The sequence below is a fragment of the Plectropomus leopardus genome, chromosome 13 (assembly GCF_008729295.1).
Source record: "Plectropomus leopardus isolate mb chromosome 13, YSFRI_Pleo_2.0, whole genome shotgun sequence".
Classification (NCBI taxonomy): Eukaryota; Metazoa; Chordata; class Actinopteri; order Perciformes; family Serranidae; genus Plectropomus; species Plectropomus leopardus.
Genome location: NC_056475.1, coordinates 140,497 through 163,350, shown reverse-complemented (window position 1 = coordinate 163,350; position 22,854 = coordinate 140,497). Strand labels below are relative to the sequence as shown.

Genomic DNA, 22,854 nt, shown 5'->3' with positions numbered 1-22,854 from the left:
GACCTTGGCCTGTACTGGCAGCACTGGGAGCACTGGCAGCACTGGGAGAGGATTGTCACTGAAGCTGCAGCATCGTGGAGCTGAAACATGACGGGGAGGTTTGGCATCGCCAATAAAATTTGGTTTTGAAACAGGAAACATTGATGCTAAAAATTAAAATGAAAGAAAATCTCTGAAAAATAAATCAGTGAACTCAGACGATTATTGAATCTCTGCAGACCGTTATTTTAACCCTTTGTGACAGAAGATGAAGCCGTTCGCTCAGGTTTCAAACATGGGAGGAAGGCGGTATCAATAAAAAAGAAGAAATGCCCCAAAAATTAGCAAGAAATTATGAAGAACTTCAGAAAAATGAACTGAAATAACCCCCATCAGCTCACTGACGCCACCTACTGACAACTACTGACACTACAACTGTGTGTGTGTGTGTGTGTGTGTGTGTGTGCAGCTGTAACCCTGCAGAGTGCAGTACTACTGCAGTATAATGTCTACTGTAGTACTGCTGCTGTTAGTACTGAGTCTGTGCCTGCTGCTGCAGAGAGACGCAGCGCTGAGGGGGAGGAGAGACGGACAGACGGAGACACGGAGGGACAGACAGACAGAGAGACAGACAGAGAGACAGAGGGAGGAGATAATGAGACGAGTGGAGGAGTGTGTTAGAGTTCAGTCTGCACTCAACAGCAAACACTCTGTCTCTGCGTCTCAACACGTCTCTGTCTCTCAGTCTGTCTCACCACGTCTCTGTCTCTCAGTCTGTCTCTCTGTCTGCCTCTCTATGTCTGTCTCTTTGTGTCCCTCTGTCTCAGGATGGACCAGTTTCATTGTGGATTATTGATTTTTGTGTTTCTGCAGCAGATCGACTGTCTGCACTCAGTTTACATTACTGACAGCTCAGGTAAGACACAGTACTGCTACTACTACTGCCAGTACTACTACTGCAGGTACTACTAATACTACCACTAGTGCGGGTACTACTACTACTACTACTACTGTTACTGCAACTACCACTACTACTACTACTACTGCCAGTACTACTACTACTACTGCTAGTTCTACTATTACTGCGAGGACTAATACTACTGCTATTACCACTGGTACAAATACTGTTACTGCTGCTAGTACACTACTACTGGTACTATCAGCAGTATCACTACTACAGGTAAAAGTAATGTAAGTATGAGGACCACTGCTGATATTACTTGATTGAAAACAGATGTTTTTTTACTTTGTACTTTGTGTGTGCACTTTTAAAATCAACTGTAAAACAAAATGTTGTGGTTCATGAATGTAGCTTTGGTGTGGTTTGTGTTAGTTTGATGGCTGATGGAGCGACGTGTGCAACGATGAGAGCTCAGCTCACTTACCAGCGAGTCTTAAATTCTGTGAAATATTCAGGTAATAACGTCTTTAGTTTAATAGAATATTCAGTAAATAACAAGTCTTTAGTTTAACATAATAATCAGATGGTTTTATTATTTATTTTCATAATTTATTTTTCCTTATATATTTCATTACTGATTTGTCCGTTTCCAAATATTATAGTTTGACTTAAATTCAATAACTTGTGAATAACAAACCCTTTCTTTAACACTTTTAATTATCTTTCCACAAGAACTTCACAACTTTTCACAAAGAAATAAAAGTCAGTGTCATCGGCAAATAAAATGAGTTTAATCATAAAGACGCGTTATAAATATCATTATTAAACAGTTTAAACTGTTCTGGGCCGAGAAGTGAACCCTGCGGAGCCCCACAGATAAACTGTGACTGTGACATCTCAGCCGACACACTGCTGCTGCTGATACTACTACTGATACTACTACTACTGTCTCTACTGCTACTGATACTACTGATACTACTGATACTACTACTGTCTCTACTGCTACTGATACTACTGATACTACTACTGTCTCTACTGCTACTGATACTACTACTGTCTCTACTGCTGCTGATACTACTGATACTACTGATACTACTGATACTACTACTACTCTCTACTGCTACTGATACTACTGATACTACTGATACTACTACTGTCTCTACTGCTACTGATACTACTACTGTCTCTACTGCTACTGATACTACTGATACTACTGATACTACTACTGTCTCTACTGCTACTGATACTACTACTGATACTACTGATACTACTACTGTCTCTACTGCTACTGATACTACTGATACTACTACTGTCTCTACTGCTACTGACTGATACTACTGATACTACTGATACTACTACTGTCTCTACTGCTACTGATACTACTACTGTCTCTACTGCTACTGATACTACTGATACTACTGATACTACTACTGTCTCTACTGCTACTGATACTACTGATACTACTGATACTACTACTGTCTCTACTGCTACTGATACTACTGATACTACTGATACTACTACTGTCTCTACTGCTACTGACTATACTACTACTGTCTCTACTGCTACTGATACTACTGATACTACTACTGTCTCTACTGCTACTGATACTACTACTGTCTCTACTGCTACTGATACTACTGATACTACTGATACTACTACTGTCTCTACTGATACTGATACTACTGATACTACTGATACTACTGATACTACTGATACTACTACTGTCTCTACTGTTACTGACTCTACTACTGTCTCTACTGCTACTGATACTACTGATACTACTACTGTCTCTACTGCTACTGATACTACTGATACTACTGATACTACTGATACTACTGATACTACTACTGTCTCTACTGCTGCTACTGATACTACTACTGTCTCTACTGCTACTGATACTACTGATACTACTGATACTACTACTGTCTCTACTGCTACTGATACTACTACTGTCTCTACTGCTACTGATACTACTGATACTACTACTACTGTCTCTACTGCTACTGATACTACTGATACTACTGATACTACTACTGTCTCTACTGCTACTGATACTACTGATACTACTGATACTACTACTGTCTCTACTGCTACTGATACTACTGATACTACTGATACTACTACTGTCTCTACTGCTACTGATACTACTGATACTACTACTGTCTCTACTGCTACTGATACTACTGATACTACTGATACTACTACTGTCTCTACTGCTACTGATACTACTACTGTCTCTACTGCTACTGATACTACTGATACTACTGATACTACTACTGTCTCTACTGCTACTGATACTACTGATACTACTGATACTACTACTGTCTCTACTGCTACTGATACTACTGATACTACTGATACTACTACTGTCTCTACTGCTACTGATACTACTGATACTACTGATACTACTACTGTCTCTACTGCTACTGATACTACTGATACTACTACTGTCTCTACTGCTACTGATACTACTGATACTACTACTGTCTCTACTGCTACTGATACTACTGATACTACTATTACTATCTCTACTGCTACTGATACTACTGATACTACTACTGTCTCTACTGCTACTGATACTACTGATACTACTACTGTCTCTACTGCTACTGATACTACTGATACTACTACTACTGTCTCTACTGCTACTGATACTACTGATACTACTACTACTGTCTCTACTGCTACTGATACTACTGATACTACTGATACTACTACTGTCTCTACTGCTACTGATAGTACTGATACTACTACTGTCTCTACTGCTACTGATACTACTGATACTACTGCTGATACTACTGCTACTACTACTACTGTCTACTGACTGATACTACTGATATCTCTACTACTACTGATACTACTGCTGTCTCTACTGCTACTGATACTACTGCTGTCACTACTGCTACTGATACTACTGCTGTATCTACTACTACTGATACTACTGCTTTCTCTACTGCTACTGATACTACTGCTGATACTACTGCTGATACTACTGCTACTGATACTACTGCTGTATCTACTACTACTGATACTACTGCTTTCTCTACTGCTACTGATACTACTGCTGATACTACTGCTGATACTACTGCTGTATCTACTACTACTGATACTACTGCTTTCTCTACTGCTACTGATACTACTGCTGATACTACTGCTACTGATACTACTGCTGTCTATACTGCTACTGATACTACTGCTACTGATACTACTACTGCTTCAACTACTACTACCACTGCTACTACTCTCTGATACTTGTACTGATGCTACTGTTGGTAACAGTTCTTCTTCCCCTGTGGTTGTTGTTGTTTTTGTTTGGTGCTCCAGGCTGTGACCTCTGACCTCTGAGCTCTGTGGTGAGGTCAGACAGTGTCAGGTGCTCCCAGTGCTCCCAGTACTCCCAGTTTGCTGTTGTTTAATGGTTCTGCTGGTTCCATCGCCAGCAGATGGAAACTGTTTCTGACTCGGAGAATTTTCCTCTCCACGTTTTTCTCATAAATCTTTGTGTTTATGCGTCTCTGGTGTTGGAGGAATGTGAAGGATCGAGATCATATTTCATCATATCCTGTGTGTGTGTGTGTGTGTGTGTGTGTGTGAGAGAGAGAGACCTCTATGACCTCAGACATACAGCAGCCTCCCTCCTCATCAGATCACCTCAGATACACTGATCACACACACACACACACGCACACACACAGTGATGTCACTGTGCTGTGCTCTGATTGGCTCTCAGGTCTGAACTCTCAGCGAGCTGCATCCTGATGCGTTTCCTTGTTTTCAGATAATATTTTCATCATCTTTTTCTTCAGTAAAGTTTTGACTTTGACCTCTAACTGCGGGTGATGTCATCAGGTGTGGGCGTCTGCAGTTCATCCCCAAATGTTTAAAATATTTGACTCACATGATGTGTTCAAGGACCGTCAGAAATCTGAACATTTAAAGATCATTTCTGCGTTAACAGTTTCTGGCTGTGATAATTTTGGTGCCATTTTGGCTTTTTTTTTTTTTAACATAAAAATTACCATAAACATTTTTAAACTAAAAAAAATGGCAAAAGTTTTTAAAAATCACCAAAAATTTTACAGAAAGAAAAGAAATTCACTACTAAAACTAAAACCACTAAAACTTTTAATGAACAGAAAATCACCAAAACTAAAAACAAGCAAAAACATTTTAAAGGGAGAAAAATACTAAAAAAAAATTAAAGAACAAAATCACCTAAAGCTTTTAAAGAAAAAAATTGCCAAAATCTTTTTCAAGAAAGAACCTTTCCAAAATATCTTAAAAATTACCAAAAGTTTTTAAGAAAAAGAAATCACCAACAGTTTCCAAAGCAAAAAAATGAAAAAAAAAAAAAATTTTTTTTGAGAAAAAAACATTGCATCTCAAAAATCACACTTTTTTTTTAAAAAAGAGAACAAAAATCCCACCAAAATTTTAAACATCAAAAATCGCCAAAATGTTTTATTAAAATAAAATGTATAAAGAAAAAAACAAGCCCCAAAAAGTTTTATAGAAAGGAACACTACCAAAGTTCTTTTTTTAAATCACCAAAAACTTTAAAGGGAAATAAAAAGAACAAAGCCAAAAATTCTTAAAAAATCACCAAAAAGATTGAATATCCAAAATGTTTTTAAAGAAAAGTTCCTGGAGGAGCCCTGCAGGGTTCCTGTGGAGTTCCTGCGGGGATCCTGCAGGGTTCCTGCAGGGTCCTACAGAGGTCCTAAGGAGGTCCGGGCTGAGCCCTTAGTGTCCTCCAATCCTGGACATGGCCCTGTTAACAGAGTACTCTTACTGCACGATGTTTGTACTTGTACTGCAGTCAGAGGTCAGAGTACTTCCTCCTCCTCTGTCTGCGTCGTATGTTCACACATCGTGTTTAAAGGATCATTTCACTGTTTTTGTCTGTGAACGCGGTGACATCACTACAGGAAGTGACATCATGTCTCTGTCTCAGATTCCCTCCGTCAGGACCTCTCAGAGTTCAGCCTCGTTCGTCCAATCAGGACCAGCGCAGAGGGCCGTTTCCTGTCCGCCTCAGTCTCCGCCCACCACCTGCGCCGCAGTAAGAGACACGCCCATTCCACCGAGGCCCCGCCCACCGACGGGCCAGCATCCAACCAGAAGCCCGGCGGGAGAGGGCGGGGCTACGGGGCAGAGGAGGCGGAGCTTTTCTACAACGTGACGCTGTTTGGTCAAGAGCTCCACCTGCGGCTGCGTCCCAACAGCCGCCTCCTCGCCCCCGCCGCCACCATGGAGTGGTGGGAGGAGTCAGGAAGCAAACACTCGCAGCCACTCAGGGACGCCGGCTGTTTCTACACAGGACAGGTGTCCAACATGAAGGACACGTCTGTCGCCATCAGCAACTGTGACGGGCTGGTACGAGTCACCTCCCGAGATCCTCATTCACTCGTTACCGAGTCACTCCTTCACTCGTTCTCTGTTTCAGGTTTTCACTCTTTCTGTGTCTCTGTTTCACTCAACTCTTTCACTCTTTCATTCTTTCACTTTTTAACTCTTTCACTCCTTCACCGAGTCGTTATTTCACTTTTCCACTCTCTCACTTGTGGTCTTTCACTCTTTCACTGTCTTTGTCTTCACTGATAATCAATCCTGAATATAACATGTTGTTTTAACGGCCTTCAGTCGGCAGCAGCTGATGAACTGTGATAAACTGGTGAATCAGTGCGGTGTATGATGATGAACTGGTGAATGGTGATGAACTGGTGAACGGTGATGAACTGGTGAACGGTGATGAACTGGTGAATCAGTGCGGTGAATGGTGATGAACTGGTAAATGGTGATGAACTGGTGAATGGTGATGAACTGGTGAACGGTGATGAACTGGTGAACGGTGATGAACTGGTGAATCAGTGCGGTGAATGGTGATGAACTGGTAAATGGTGATGAACTGGTGAATGGTGATGAACTGGTGAACGGTGATGAACTGGTGAATCAGTGCGGTGAATGGTGATGAACTGGTGAATGGTGATGAACTGGTAAATGGTGATGAACTGGTAAATGGTGATGAATTGGTGAATGGTGATGAACTGGTGAACGGTGATGAACTGGTGAACGGTGATGAACTGGTAAATGGTGATGAACTGGTGAATGGTGATGAACTGGTAAATGGTGATGAACTGGTGAACGGTGATGAACTGGTAAATCGGTGCAGTGAACGGTGATAAAACAAACTGAGAGTGAGTTTGGTTTCGAGGAGCTGAAGGTAAAACGTGGTCAGACGGCAGAAACAAGTCGATTCATGTGAGAGCGAAATGATTTCAGAGCTGCAGACACACAAACCAAACGCTGTAAAACATGAGACTCTTTCAGCGACTGAGCTCTGTGGGATCCTCTCCCTCCTCACCTTCACTTCTTACAGCGTGGACTCAGCCGGCTGATTGAAGCCAGATGTGGAGGGAAGATGAGAGGCGTTTAAAGACGCAGAGCAAAGAGCAACTTTTTCTGCTTAAAGCAGCAACCACCAATTTACACTGATCAGATAAAATAATATAAAATATTACAAAATATATATATAAATATGAAACAGCATGATCAATACATCAGACTGATCACATAATAATGAAAACAACTCGATCAATTAAATAATACCGACTCACACATAAATAATGCTGACTCACACTTTGTTTGTGTGTGCGTGTGTGTGTGTGCGTGTGTGTGTTTTTAGGCCGGGATGATCCGGACGGGTCAGGAGGAATTTTTCATCGAGCCGTTGGATCGATGGAGGACAGGAAGAGAAGAAGAAGAAGAAGGACGACAGCACGTCGTTTATCGCTCCTCAGCCGTCATCAAGAAACAACCAGCTGCCAATCAGAGCGCCGCCGACTTCCTGCGAGGTCCGTCTACATTTTATTAAGTATTATGAAATATTATGACATGAAAGTGCTGAAATCCTGCCAGGTCAGTTTGAACTCTCAATGTTCACATTATTTGTTTGATTTTCATGATTTGCAGTGTTTATTTATCTTTCAAATTTTAGCCCTTTTCAAGTTTTTTTTTTCGGATTTCTTTTACTTTTGGAATTCTTGTTCTTTTCTTTCTTTCTTTTTTTAAAATTTTGTTTTTCTTTTTGGTGTTTCTATTTTTAGCAGTGTAAGTGTTTGGTGATGTTTTTTTATCGAAAATTTTGGTGACATTTTTGTCCATCCAACATGCCTTCCAAACCTGCGCAAAAAATCTCCACCAAAAGGCTGAGCAGGAGGTTTTAAAAGTATCGGTTTTGGTTTCAGTAGAAGTCTGAAACAGCAGTTTTATTTTCAGTTTTCTGGACATTCAGTTAAATTTTGGATGAAAACTGATGTCAGTGTCAGTCAATTTCTGACATCACAGGAAATGTTGCTGCTGCTCTGATGAGACACTGAGACGCTTTTGGCAGAGAATTTCTGAGGATGTCAACCATAAAAAATGTATCCTGCAGCCTGTCTCTGCAGCCTGCCCCTGCAGCTTGTCTCTGCAGCTTGTCTCTGCAGCTTGTCTCTGCAGCCTGTCTCTGCTGCCTGCCTCTGCAGCCTGCCTCTGCAGCTTGTTTCTGCAGCCTGTCTCTGCAGCCTGTCTCCGCTGTCTGCCTCCACAGCCTGTCTCCGCAGCGAGTCTCCGCAGCGAGTCTCTGCAGCGAACCATATAAACATCACGGTGTGCAGCTCCTTCAAATATCTGCAGAGGGAAAGAATCAAACTGAAAACAGAGAAATTGTTCCAGGAAACTTGGCAGAGATGATGGGATCTTTACAACACACACACACACACACACACACACACACACACACACACACACACACACACACACACACACACACACACTCGGAGGCGGCTGCAACGTGGCAGTCTGAGCTTCAGAGTATCTGAGGAGGTTTCGGAGGTTTCAGAGGTTTTGGACTGCACGCTCCTGAATTGTTGGTCCTCTCAGTCTCTGAATGTGTTTGTCTTCTGGACAACGTCGTCCAATGAGGACAGAGTTTTATTTCACCTCGGTTAAACTCGTCTCGAGCCTCCGGCGGTGCCATGTGACCTCAGAGAGTCTGATGTCATTTCCTCCACAGCAGATGTTTTCATAAAGTCTCTCAGCAGTTATATAAGAGGTCACTTTTCACACTCAGAAATATGAGAACAAAACAAAATCACGTTGGTGTCTTTGACTCGTCTGCAGTTTCACTCCAGGATTTTACTGTCAGAACAAAAACAAATACGAGGCCTGATCCTCAGATCCAGTCTGTCTTTGACCTTTTCTGACCTGCGGGACAGCAGGTCAAAGTTCAGCAGGGTGAAGTGACGTCCTCACATGAAGACGCAGCATCTCAGCAGGGTGACGTTCAACACCAGAAACTCTGAAGCTGAAAAACCAAAAACATGAGCGCTAGTTATGTTATTTTTCTGTTGTTTTGAGGTTATTTTTCTGTTGTTGTAATGTAATTTTTCTGTTGTTTTCAGGTTATTTTTCTGTTGTTTTCAGGTTGTTTTTCTGTTGTTTTCAGGTTATTTTTCTGTTGTTGTAATGTAATTTTTCTGTTGTTTTCAGGTTATTTTTCTGTTGTTTTCAGGTTGTTTTTCTGTTGTTTTCAGGTTATTTTTCTGTTGTTGTAATGTAATTTTTCTGTTGTTTTGAGGTTGTTTTTCTGTTGTTTTTCTGTTGTTTGCGTGCCGTTGCTGTTGCTGGCACAGTAAACGTGCCGAGCGCCGTTCTTCCAGCAGATGTTTATGAACACATCATCACATGATGTGGAAAACTGAGAGACGGCTCCCATCTGGAAGCAGACGGAGAAAACCCAAACTGACCCTTTGTTTGTGTTGTGTTCGGTGGACGGCGGCGCTGCCCTGCATGTTTACTGTCAGTGAAAACAGCTGCTCGTGCTCCAGGACGCCGACCTCTGTGGGTGTTTAAGTTACGGCAGAGGAACGTCGACGAGGAGGAACCGTCTGCTCTTCAGATGGCTGATAGTTTTTTCTGTACAACACGTTCTCCTTGAGGCCGCGATGGATGCTGCAGTCTTCAGAGGGTGCGTCAGGACTCTTCTTCTCTTGTTCTGTCATGGACCAATGAGAATGCAGCTCCAGCGCCTGACCTCCGGTCTGTCAGCGCTCGAACACGAAACGTTGTTCGTTCTTCTTCCTGCCCGCTGATTTATTTTCAGCACCAACAAACCTGTACACATCTGTCTCTGTCTGTCCTCGGACCAGCCGTGACTCAGCTGCTTTTAAATCTGATGTACAGAACAAATGAGACACACCAGGACACATCAGGACACACGAGGACAGGCGCTGCTGTGGGACACAATAACCTGAGTCACTACTGACTCCCTCAGCATTTATTTTGTAGTGAATAACAACATTTCCTGAAGAAAAATGAGCAAATTAGCATCTCAAACACATCATAGATACTGAGAGTCCCCGAGGTCACCTGAGAGTCCTTAAAGTCACCTGAGAGCGAAGACATTGACCTGAGAGTTGCTGAGGTCACCTGAGATTCACCTGAGAGCGAGAAGAGTCACCTGAGAATGGTTTGGGGAGGGACTTTGCCTCTCTATGAAACTAGACATTAACTAAGTTGAGTAATCGACGAAAACGATCAGCTGATTGATGTGCGATGGACAGAGGCAGCTCCGTCATTCCTCTGAATACGAGCTGAGATGCTGTCCTGTTTGTCTCCAGGTCCTCTTTTAGGGTCTCTGAACTTGAAGCAGAACATGTTGTGGTCCGGATCTGGATCAGCTCGGCGCAGACGCTACATCGAAGAGGCCGAACTATTCAACATCGAGGTTAATGAACTCTGAGAGTTTGATGAACTGCTGAATTCAGAGTTTACCCAAGTTTTAAGCTCACTTCCTGCCGCTGTCCTCTCCTCCTCCATCAGGTTTTGTTGGCTGTGGATTATTCTGTCCTTCTCTTCCATGGACGAGACCACATCCAGAAATATCTGCTGACGCTCATGAACATAGTGAGTAAAACCACACGCACAGATTTTTAATCTCAGGGTGAATGTAGATGATGATGAAGAGGAGAGGTTGAATCTGTTGTGACAGCTGCTGACAGTGACCAGCGCTATGTTTTTACCCAGAGTTCAACACTTTTCAACTCTCAACCCCCAGAAAAAAACAATACAAAAAAACACCTAATCGGCAGTGCTCGGCACAGAAGTCACACCCAGCGCCTGGTCACTGCGGCTGGCATTTGGAGCACAGCAGAAATACACAGCTTCCGTCGAAAAAGTATTAAAATAAATACGCCAACTTCAGAATAAAACCCTTTGGGGGACACGGGCCCCGTCTGATGTCTTTGGCGGCTTTCGGCCTTTCGTGAATCGTTGTTTTGCCTCCATAATGAAGAGCGACGAGCCCCTGCAGGAACGTTTCTCTGCAGGAAACATTCTCACAGTCGACTCAGGCTCAGCTCAGCTGGATTCATGGTGGACTCCAGATCCTCTGTGATCTGGGATCAGCACCTGTTTTTGTTTTGGGATCAGCCTGACCAGGCTCCATGAGTCAAAGGTCACGCCCCAGGCACTCACCTTTGAGTCCTGCCAGGTTTGGACCTGGACTGGGTCCTGATTTACCTCCTTGGGTGGTCAAAGCCAGTGAACTTCCTCTGGTGTCTCAGCTGGAACCAGTTCACCAGTTCAAAGTGGTGCCCGACAGAGTTCTAGAGGGAAAGTTCTTTGAGGTTAATCTGAAAACAAAAGTAAACTTCTGCTCTCACAGACTGTACTAAAGGTGTTGAGGTGAAGAGATGGATGAACTTGTTTCTTTTCCTCTGTGTCTGTTTCAGGTTAACGAGATCTATCAGGATCATTCTCTGGGCGCCAACATCAATGTCATCCTGGTCAGGATCATCATGTTGTCTCCATCAAAGGTACAAAACACCGACTCTCAGCACGTCTCTGTACATGAACTAAAGCTGTCAAGATCTGGTTGTTTCTTGTTCAGGATGGTGCAGATTTCTTGGTCACTTTTCGGGCAGAAGTTGTAAATAAATAGTGTCGCTGAGTAGCTGTGCTGACAGCTGCTTGCTTTTAAGAGTTTTATTTTAAAGAGTAGTATTTGTTGTCTTTACCTTTAAGTGCCGATGTGAGTCCATTCTTTGTGATACGGTTTATTGTCCGGTCCATTGTTGACACCGTGTCCCTCCTTCAGTCCCAGGAGCTGATCTCTGTGGGGAATCCCCAGAAGAGTCTGGAGAACGTTTGTGGATGGTCGTACCTCCAGCATCGCGAGACAAGTCACGCCGAGCAGCACGACCACACCATCTACCTGACCAGGCAGGAGTTCGGCCCCTCCGGCATGCAGGGTACTTCTGCTAATACCTCCACTAATACTGCAAGTACTGCTACCACTATTACTAACAACATGCACCTGACAGGGCAGGACTTCTGCTCCTCTAGCATGCAGAGCACTTCAACTAATACTTCAACAAATACTGCAAATACTACTGCTACTAGCATCATGCACCTCATCATGCAGGAGGTCAACCCTCTTGCATACAGGGTACTTCTACTAATACATCCACTAATACTGCAAGAAATACTACTGCCAACACCATCTACCTGAGATGGTGTTAGCAGTAGACCTAAAGACTTTGGCCCTTTCAGCACGAAGGGTACTTCTATAAATACTTCAACTGCTACTGCAAGTACTACTACTGACACCATGTACTTGATCATGAAGAAGTTCACCCTAGTGGCATGCAGGGTACTTCTGTGAATATTTCCACTTATACTGCAAATACTGCTACTAAATGAGCACAATTTCCTTGACCAGATAGGAGTTTGTCCCTCTAGCTAGCAGGGTACTACAATACAGCTATTATTAATAAAGGTACTTAAAAAGCATCTAACTGACACAGCTGGAGTTTGGACAATCAGACATGCGACATACCACTACTACTGTTACCAGTACTACAAATATTTCAAATACTACTACTACGACTACTACTACTACTAACAGAATCTACCTGACCTGGGGCCTCATGTACAAAGGGTGCGTACGCACAAAAACGTGGCGTACGCTCTTTCTCACGGCAAAGTTCAGATGTATCAAGAGTGAAATGACCGTGGAAATGTGCGGTGCCTCACGCCAACTTCATAGCTGGCGTACGCACGTTTCTACAGCCGTTGATACTTTGGCGACACTCAGAGGTGATCCTGGGAAACATAAAATAAACACGTGTAACCAATCCGTCCTCTGAATGATGACTTAATGATGTGCACATCAGAGACACATGAACAATTAACACCAGTGAGCAATTAACACACACACACACAACACATACGTGTCTCCAATTACATGAGTGGATATAAAAGCGTGCGCAAAGTGGTGCAAAAAGTACCGCTGAAAACAATGGCAGCTTTAGCAGCATTAGAGGACATTGCAAATGGTGCAATTAGAAGAGAGCGTGTGTTTCGAGACAGAGACGATGTACTGGCACACGATGACGACTGGCTCATCAGCCGCTTTAGGTTCCCGAGGGCAATCCTCGTGGAACTGTGCGCAGAGCTGCGGCCGGCCTTGGAGCGCAACACAGCCAGGAGCCATGCGCTGCCTGTGCCCATACAGGTGCTGACCACACTGGGGTTCCTGGCAACCGGGGCATTCCAGAGGGAGCTGGCCGACCGATCGGGACCGTGCCAGTCGACCCTCAGCCGAGCCATGCCAGCCGTGTGGGACGGAATTATCCGCATGTCAGCAGATATATATATCAAATTCCCATACCATGCAGCTGAACAGGTCAACATTAAAGCGCAATTTGCAGCGAGAGCCGGTTTTCCTAATGTAATCGGAGCTATCGACTGCACACACATTGCTATAAAAGCGCCGTCACATGATGAATTTGTATACGTGAACAGGAAACACTTTCATTCCATCAATGTACAGATCATATGTGATGCGCAAATGCAGTTAACCAACATTGTGGCGAGGTGGCCTGGTTCAACGCACGATTCACGCATTCTGAGTAACAGCATGGTTGGGAACAGACTACAAGCTGGCACTGTGCGCGATGGGTGGCTTCTTGGTAAATAAATTTGTCGTGTAATTGTCCTAATATTAGTCCCTGTGATGCGCATTGAGCATGTGCGCCCCCAAATCATATCCCGTCTTCACCGCATCATTACAGCGGTTAGAGTTAGTGACTTGCTGTGTTTTGCTGGTTAAACTACAGTTTCAGATCTTTCTAACAAGCCCCTGTTTGTCACACTGTGCGCAACGTACTCATGTTAATAACCCCGTGCGTAAAGTGTGCGTAAAGACTTATCTGCCTCACCTTCTCCCCGGCGCACTTCTGCACTAATTTGCAACAATAGTGTGTGATCCGTGTAAGTGTATAAACTTAATGAATGGAAGCTTAAAATCCCGTCTTACTCATCTTTTGTTTCTTATTTTCTGATCGTGCAGAGAGGGGAATCTCAGGTGCAGGGCTTATTTAAATATGATTTGCGTATTTAAATGGGGGCGTGGACAGGGAGTGGTCGGGTACTCCAACATGTGCGCTCAATTCCACGCTGATTGGGATGTACAAAGGGAATGTGCTTGGATTCATGCGTGCGCCCAGATTCATGCATCAGGATTTTTTTGTGCGTACGACGTTTTCTGGATTTGAGCGTACGCCATGTTTCAGTAGGAAATCCACGCAAGTCTTTGTACATGAGGCAACTAATGCCTCAACAAATACTGCAAATACTACTACTAACATCATCTACCTGCAAGAGATCGGCTCTTTTGGAATGAGGAGTACATCTATGAATACCTCATCTAATACTGCAAGTACTACCTCTAACACTATATACCTCATTATGAAATAATTTGCTCCTCTGGCATGAAGAGTACTTCTATGGGTATCTCTACTAATACTACAAATACTACTACTAATACTCGCACCATCTACCTTACCAGGCTGGACCAGGTTTGACCCCTTAGGCATGCAGGGTACTTCTACTAATACCTCAACTAATACTCCAATTACTCCAACTAACACCATCCAACTGACCATGCAAGAGTTCACCTCCTCTAGACTGCAGGGTACTTCAACCAGCACCTCTACTTATACCACAAGTACTACTACTTCTAACATCTACCTGACCAGGCATGAGTTTGCCCCTTCAGCACACAGAGTACTTCTGTTACCTCAACAGGTACAGAAAATACTACAACTACTACCACAAAGTGCCTCATCGTGAAAGAGCTCACCCCTCTGGCATGCAAAGTACAACTACTACTAAAAAAATAATACTACTTACCATGACCCCTCTGGCATACACACTATTTCTGTCTATACTACCACAAATAAAACAAGTACTTCGACTACAAAGACCCGACTGACATGGTAGGACTTTGACCGATCAGACATGCTAGATAATATTACTACAAATACTACTACCAGTACCAGCCACCTGATCATGCAAGAGTTCCTCCTTTGGTATGCAGAGTATTTCTACTAATAGCACCAGTTATACTACAAGTACTTCTACTAACACTAACTGCCTGACCTCTCGACCTCTGACCCCTGACCCGGGGTCTTGTGGTGTTCTCTACAGGTTACGCTCCGGTCACAGGAATGTGTCACCTGCATCGGAGCTGCGTCCTCGTCTTTGAAGACGGGTTCACTTCGGCCTTCGTAGCAGCTCACGAAACCGGACACGTGTGAGACACAAAACACACACTACACAACTCTTAACAACAACAACAATAACTACACTACACTAACTACACAACACCAACTACACAACACTTGCTACACAACGCTTAACAACAACAACAATAACTACACTACACTAACTACACAACACCAACTACACAACGCTTAACAACAACAACAATAACTACACTACACTAACTACACAACACTAACTACACAACAATAACTACACAACACCAACTACACAACGCTTAACAACAACAACAATAACTACACTACACTAACTACACAACACTAACTACACAACAATAACTACACAACACTTACTACACAACGCTTAACAACAACAACAATAACTACACTACACTAACTACACAACACCAACTACACAACGCTTAACAACAACAACAATAACTACACTACACTAACTACACAACACTAACTACACAACAATAACTACACAACACCAACTACACAACGCTTAACAAACAACAACAATAACTACACTACATAACTACACAACACTAACTACACAACAACAACAACTACACAACACTTACTACACAACTTAACAACAACAACAATAACTACACTACACTAACTACACAACACAAACACTACACAACACTAACTACACAACGCTTAACACCAACAATAACACAACACTAACTAAACAACAAACAACACCAACTACACAACGCTTAACAACAACAACAACAAACTACACCACTACACTACACTAACTACACAAAAAACACCAACTACACAAACTAACTACAAAACAACCTTAACAAAACAATAACTACACTACACTAACTACACAAACCAACTACACAACGCTTAACAACAACAACACAATAACTAACACTACACTAACACACAACACTAACTACACAACAAAACTACACAACACACAACACAACTACACAACAACTTAACAACAACAACAATAACTACACTACACTAACCTACACAAACCCCCAACTACACAACACTAACTACACAACGCTTAACAACAACAATAACTACACTACACTACACTAACTACACAACAACCAACTACACAACGCTTAACAACAACAACAACCCCCACAACTACACTACACAAACTACACAACACCACCTACACAACACCCAACAACAAAAACAACCTACAACCACACACCACAAACAAAACAACACAACCCCCACAAAAAACTACACAACAACAACTACACAACCCAACAACAAAAACAAAACAATAACTACACTACACAACACACAACACACAACTACACAACACTAACTACACAATGCTAAACAACAACAACAACTAACTACACTACAAACAAACACACAACCAAAAACAACAACAACAATAACTACACTACACTAACTACACAACACCAACTACACAACCTTAACAACAACAAAACAACAACTACACTACACAAACACAAAACACACAACACCAACTACACAACGCTTAACAACAATAACAATAACTACACTACACTAACTACACAACACTAACTACACAACAATAACTACACAACGCTTAACAACAACAACAATAACTACACTAACTACACAACACCAACCACAAACAACACTAACACACAAAACTTAACAACAACAACAACAAACTACACTACACTAACTACACAACACCAACTACACAACACTAACTACACAACGCTTAACAACAACAATAACTACACTACACTAACAACACAACACCAACTACACAACGCTTAACAACAATAACAATAACTACACTACACTAACTACACAACACAAAACTACAACAACACTAACTACACAACAATAAAAACACAACACCAACTATAACAACAATAACTACACTACACTAACTACACAACACCAACTACACAACGTTTAACAACAACAATAACTACACTACACTAACTACACAACCCCAACTACACAACACTAACTACACAACACTTACTACACAACGCTTAACAACAACAATAACTACACTACACTAACTACACAACACCAACCAAAACACAACAACAAAAAAACAAACTTAACAACAACAACACACTACACTAACACCCTACACTACCAACACACTACAACACTAAACACACAACACTAACTACACAACACAACACAACACACAAAAAACTACACAACACTAACTACACAACACTTACTACACAACTTAACAACAACAATAACTACACACACTAACTACACAACACCAACTACACAACGCTTAACAACAATAACAATAACTACACTACACTAACTACACAACACAACTACCCAACACTAACTACACAACAATAACTACACAACACTAACTACACAACACCAACTACACAACGCTAACAACAATAACAATAACTACACTACACTAACCACACAACAACAACTACCCAACACTAACTACACAACACGTACTACACAACAACATGCATATTCATAAAAACAAGGACAACTTCAGGGTGTCCATGTAGACAATATTTACTTCTAGATGTCCACAGGGATGATATTGACCTGTCTGTCTGTCTGTCTGTCTGTCTGTCTGTCCATCTGTCCGTCCGTCTCTCTGTCTCAGGTTAGGGATGGAGCATGACGGCGAGGCGAATGACTGTGGGGACGATGTCCCGGTGGGCAGCATCATGTCTCCGAGGGTTCAGGCCACCTTCCATCGGTACCACTGGTCCCGCTGCAGCTGGAGGGAGCTGCACCAGTACCTGCAGTCAGTACCACAGAGACACCTGCTGTGGACCTGAGAGACACTCTGATCGCTTTGACATTAACAACCTGTTTGTCTCTCTGTCTGTCTCTTCAGTACCTATGACTGTCTCCGTGACGACCCGTTCAACCACGATTGGCCGGCTCAGCCTCAGTTGCCGGGGTTTCAGTACTCCATGGACCAACAGTGTCGCTTTGACTTTGGGCCGGGATACAGCCTCTGCACTGCAGTATGTCAGTCCATATGTCCATCTGTCCATCTGTCCGTCTGTCCGCCTGTCTGTCTGTGAGAGGTGACCTTTGACCTTTACAGTTTTCAGAGACATTGCAAAAACGTCCGGAAAATTCAGACACGATGTTCAAAGTTCCCGTCTGTTCTTTAAGATTTCTGTGCCTCCGTGTCAGTGATAGCTGCGGTCTGAGACATGATGTTTTTGGGTTGTTCGTCCATACGTCCGAACGTCCATACGTCCATACGCCCGTATGTCCGTATGTCCATACTGTACGTCTGCTGTGTGATCCTCCGTGTTTTTACTGACGTGAACCCGTCAGAGAAACTTTACTGGTTTTGGAGGAACGCAGCTGCCGGGCGGTGATTGTAGTTAGTTATTTTTGAAAGTTTATAACACGCAGGTGAGGAAACTTTGGGCTCTAAAATGAAGTCAGTGAGCCGCGGCTCCGCACGCCGAAGAATCAAAAAACATCACGAAAACAAAGAGCAGAAGCTGCAGGATGAAATCGTCTGTAAAGCGGAGCAGGAGTCCAGAGTTTTGGTGCAGTTTGACCCGCTGATGTGTTTTTGGGTCGGAGGCCAGCTCCACATCTGTCGGAGACGTTTGAAGACCTCACGGCGTCTTTCATCTGATGACGTCGTCTGTTCTGGGACTTTCCGTGGTTGCAACACGAGGAGGAAATGATTTTCACTTTAATCAGGACTGACGAAGGATCTGCTGAATCTGTTCATGTTTTTCTGCTCCGTCAGAATCTTTTCAAACATGTTTCCAGTTTCTGAACTTTTTCTGTTCTGACAAGTTTTGTGTTTGTCTCCAGTACACGACCCTTGACCCCTGCAAACAGCTGTGGTGCAGCGAGTACGGCAACCCGTTCTACTGTAAAACCAAGAAAGGCCCGCCGCTGGACGGGACGAAGTGTGGACCCGGGAAGGTGAGGACGCTTTCAGCTCAGACGCTCGGCGGACGAGCCGCTCCTCCCGCCTAAACCTGACCAATCCAAACAACAGGGGCCAGAAGAATGAGCCAATCAGACGGAGAGGAGGGCGGGTCATTCTCCTGGGACTCAGAAATTCGGATCAGATGTCATCTGTCCAAATTTTGTCAACAAAGTTTGATATTTTCTTCTGATCTGAGCGTGTCTCGTAACTTTGGTGATTTCTGGGGGAAATATGCCTTTGGGTTTTGAGGGCTTTCTTTAAAAATCACCAAAAACTTTTAAAGAAAAATGGTTTGTTTATAACTAAATCAGCAGTAAAATGAATCCATTTATGTGAAGTTGTGTGCCGCTCCCTTAAAGCCCAAATCCAAACATGAGCTGAAAACATTGGGCCTGCCTCCCCCTCGGCGCAGCACCGCTCCCCTCTGATAAATAACCAACAGTCCCTAACTGTGTGTGCCTGCAGCACTGTTTCAAGGGTTACTGCATGAAGCTGACGCCCGACATGCTGAGGCAGGACGGAAACTGGGGGCCGTGGAGTCCGTACGGCGGCTGCTCCAGGACTTGCGGGGGCGGGGTCAAGTTTCGGGCCCGGCGCTGCGACAGCCCAGCGTGAGTGAGCCGCCCATTGGCTGTGATGTCATCAATCAAACGCACCAATCGGAGAGACTAACCTGTCATTGTTCTCAGTCCAGCCAACGGGGGGCGCACCTGCTTCGGAAACAACTACGAGTTCCAGCTGTGCAACCAGGAGGAGTGTCCCCCCCTGACCGACTTCAGGTGAGTCCACCTGCTCGCTCTGTTGCCTGCAGCCGCTGTCACACTTCCTGTTCATGGCGGGAACGTGTTCATGTTCAACATTGTGAGTTTTCTTTAAAAATTTTCCAAAAGAAATTTAAAAAATGCCTAAAACTTTCAAAGAAAAGAAATGGGAAATAAAACGCCCATAAATCTGAAAGATAACAGCCAAAATATTTAAGGTAAAACTTGCCAAACATTTTTTAAAGAATAAAAATGGCCCAAATCCAATTTTTTTTAAAGAAAAAAAATCACCAACATTGTTTTAAGAAAGAAAAACACCATCTTAAAAAAAAAGTTACATGTAACATGTAACATGTTACATGTTACATGTTACATGTTCCTGATTGAGTGGCGTTGTTGCTGAATGTCTCCGCTGTGTGCACGTGTTGGACGTGCATGAGTCACCTGCTGTTTCAGTCTCTGATGTCTCTGATGTCTCGAGCGTCTCCAGGAGAGGACCAGTTCGTCGGGACTCCTCTGTAACACTGCAGCTCCTGGGCCTATTTTCGAGGGATCCGTGATACGTCGAATTTTTGCACGCCGATAAGGCGCCTTGCATGGTGCACTTTATCGTACAGATTACACTGCTGCTGTGACTGCGCTGCTGTCCTCTGGACGAATTATTGTGCTGCTTTCTTTTTCTTTGTTTCGTTCTTTATTCCCGTCGTCTGTTACCGGCCGAGGGCCGCAGATGGAAACGATCAGTCCTGCTAACTCGAGCATATTTACATCTGTATGTCGTAGTGACGTTCATTAATGGGCTGCGTCCCTTTGAAATAAACAAATAAATAAAAACAAAAGCGTCCGCTCTGTGGAGGACAGACGAGTGTGTCCCGCCTGTCTTCAGCTCAGTTTGTCTTTGTGTTGCAGAGAGGATCAGTGTAAAGCCTGGAATCCTTTTCTGGAACATGAAGGACAAAAACATCACTGGCTGCCGTACGAACACCCTGACCGTAAATACACACTCTGAACACACACACACACACACACACACACACACACACAGTATACACACACATGCACATTATACACACACACGCACATTATACACACACACACACACAGTATACACACACATTATACACACACACACACACACACACTATACACACACACGCACATTATACACACACACACACACACATTATACACACACACGCACGTTATACACACACACACACACACATTATACACACACACACACATTATACACACACACACACACACAGTATACACACACACGCACACACACATTTTTTCCTTTTTTCCAAACTTAAAGATTAGATAGAAGAAGTTTCCTCTGTGTGTGTGTGTGTGTGTGTGTGTGTGTGTTCACATGTTAAAGTCATCAGTCAGGAATCTGTTATTGGAAGGAAACTTGTGGTCTCTCCTCTTTAACTCTTTCAAGCCTGAAAATGTTAGATTTGTCTCTTTAAACACTGAATGTTCCCATTAAGTGTTCCCATTAACTGTTCCCCCTTAAATGTTCCCATTAACTGTTCCCATTAACTGTTCCCCCTTAAGTGTTCCTCCTTTAGATGTTGTTGTGTACATGTATTTGCAGTGCACAGCATAAATGAGTACACCTCTTTGAAGATTCAGGTTCGTCTCCGTTGCTCAGTGTCTGAGTACAGTTTGCCGTGTTTGATAAAACTGAGTTTCATTAGACATTTATCGTCTCAGCGTAGAAGGACGGTCACCGTCAACATAATTAGGATAAGAAAAAACAATTTAACTCAACGGAGGTGTTGCAAAAACGATTAAACCTACAACAAATCCTCCTAAATCAGTATTTTGTGTGGCCTCCTTGATTTTTAAGAACAGCACCGACTCTTCGACATTGAATTAACGAGTCGGCACCATACTGCGTCATCTGTCTTTCTCCGGTCTTGAGATCTTTCGGGTCCTGGATGCTGGATGGAGAACTCGGGCTCGGCCGTCTTTTCAGGCCTCCTCACAGGTGCTCTGTGGGTTGAGGTCTGGTAATGTTTGTCCACTGAGTCACTTTTACCCCGCTCTTCCTCAGAAATGAAACGGTGAGCTCGGCTCTATGTTTTGGGTCGGAAAATGCTAGCCGGGCTTTTTTGTGCGTGGGCCTCAGCAGTGGTTTCCTTGGTGGACGACGCCCGTGCACGCCGCTCCTCTGCAGCGTGCGTCGTATTGAGTCACGGGAAACACTCGCCCCCGTTCGACTCTCTAATGCTTTGGCTAACTGCGACAAACTTGCATGCCGATTTCCTTCAGCTCTTCTCATCATAAGACGCTCGTGTCGAGGTGTTAACTCTGTGGACGGCCTGGACGTTTAACCAGCTTCCCGCAGGTCCGTCCTTTTTGAATCTTTGGATCATTTTTGTTTTTGTATTCTGACTTATTATCAGTGCTTTACTGATTTCCTTGTAACTCAGGCCTTGTTTGGGTAAAGAAATGATCTTTTTCAAGTCTTGACATTTCTCTTCCATGTTTGTCAGCTCTGAGTGGATGCTCTCACCTTTAATGTCACTTACCTGGTGTCCACCTGTCTGATGGTTGATTACACTCATCTGTCGCTGAATTCCTCTTAATTAGAATTTTATCAGGTTTTATTTCTACGACAATCATCGGGCTGTACTCGTTTTTACACCGTGGTCTTAAGTCATTTTGTTAGAAAAGTTCCAATTT

The 22,854-nt window shown here is 43.3% G+C and overlaps 1 protein-coding gene across 2 annotated transcripts in view; it reads left to right on the top strand.

Annotated features, from left to right (window-relative positions):
* Positions 1 to 663: 663 nt before the first annotated feature.
* LOC121952195 (A disintegrin and metalloproteinase with thrombospondin motifs 2-like) overlaps positions 664 to 22,854 on the top strand; it is a 29,167-nt gene continuing 6,976 nt past the window's right edge. Inside the window, exons 1-14 of one of the 2 annotated variants that reach the window (XM_042498725.1) lie at positions 664 to 895; positions 5,835 to 6,256; positions 7,566 to 7,734; positions 10,543 to 10,649; positions 10,745 to 10,828; positions 11,656 to 11,739; positions 12,021 to 12,174; positions 15,416 to 15,521; positions 18,086 to 18,229; positions 18,323 to 18,455; positions 19,276 to 19,389; positions 19,862 to 20,007; positions 20,086 to 20,175; positions 21,067 to 21,149. In XM_042498725.1, the coding sequence (XP_042354659.1) occupies positions 808 to 895; positions 5,835 to 6,256; positions 7,566 to 7,734; positions 10,543 to 10,649; positions 10,745 to 10,828; positions 11,656 to 11,739; positions 12,021 to 12,174; positions 15,416 to 15,521; positions 18,086 to 18,229; positions 18,323 to 18,455; positions 19,276 to 19,389; positions 19,862 to 20,007; positions 20,086 to 20,175; positions 21,067 to 21,149 (1,924 nt within the window). In that variant the 5' untranslated portion in view covers positions 664 to 807. Of the gene's footprint in view, positions 896 to 5,834; positions 6,257 to 7,565; positions 7,735 to 9,794; positions 9,891 to 10,542; positions 10,650 to 10,744; positions 10,829 to 11,655; positions 11,740 to 12,020; positions 12,175 to 15,415; positions 15,522 to 18,085; positions 18,230 to 18,322; positions 18,456 to 19,275; positions 19,390 to 19,861; positions 20,008 to 20,085; positions 20,176 to 21,066; positions 21,150 to 22,854 lie in introns of those variants that run through there. The other variant, XM_042498726.1, reaches the window with a different exon arrangement.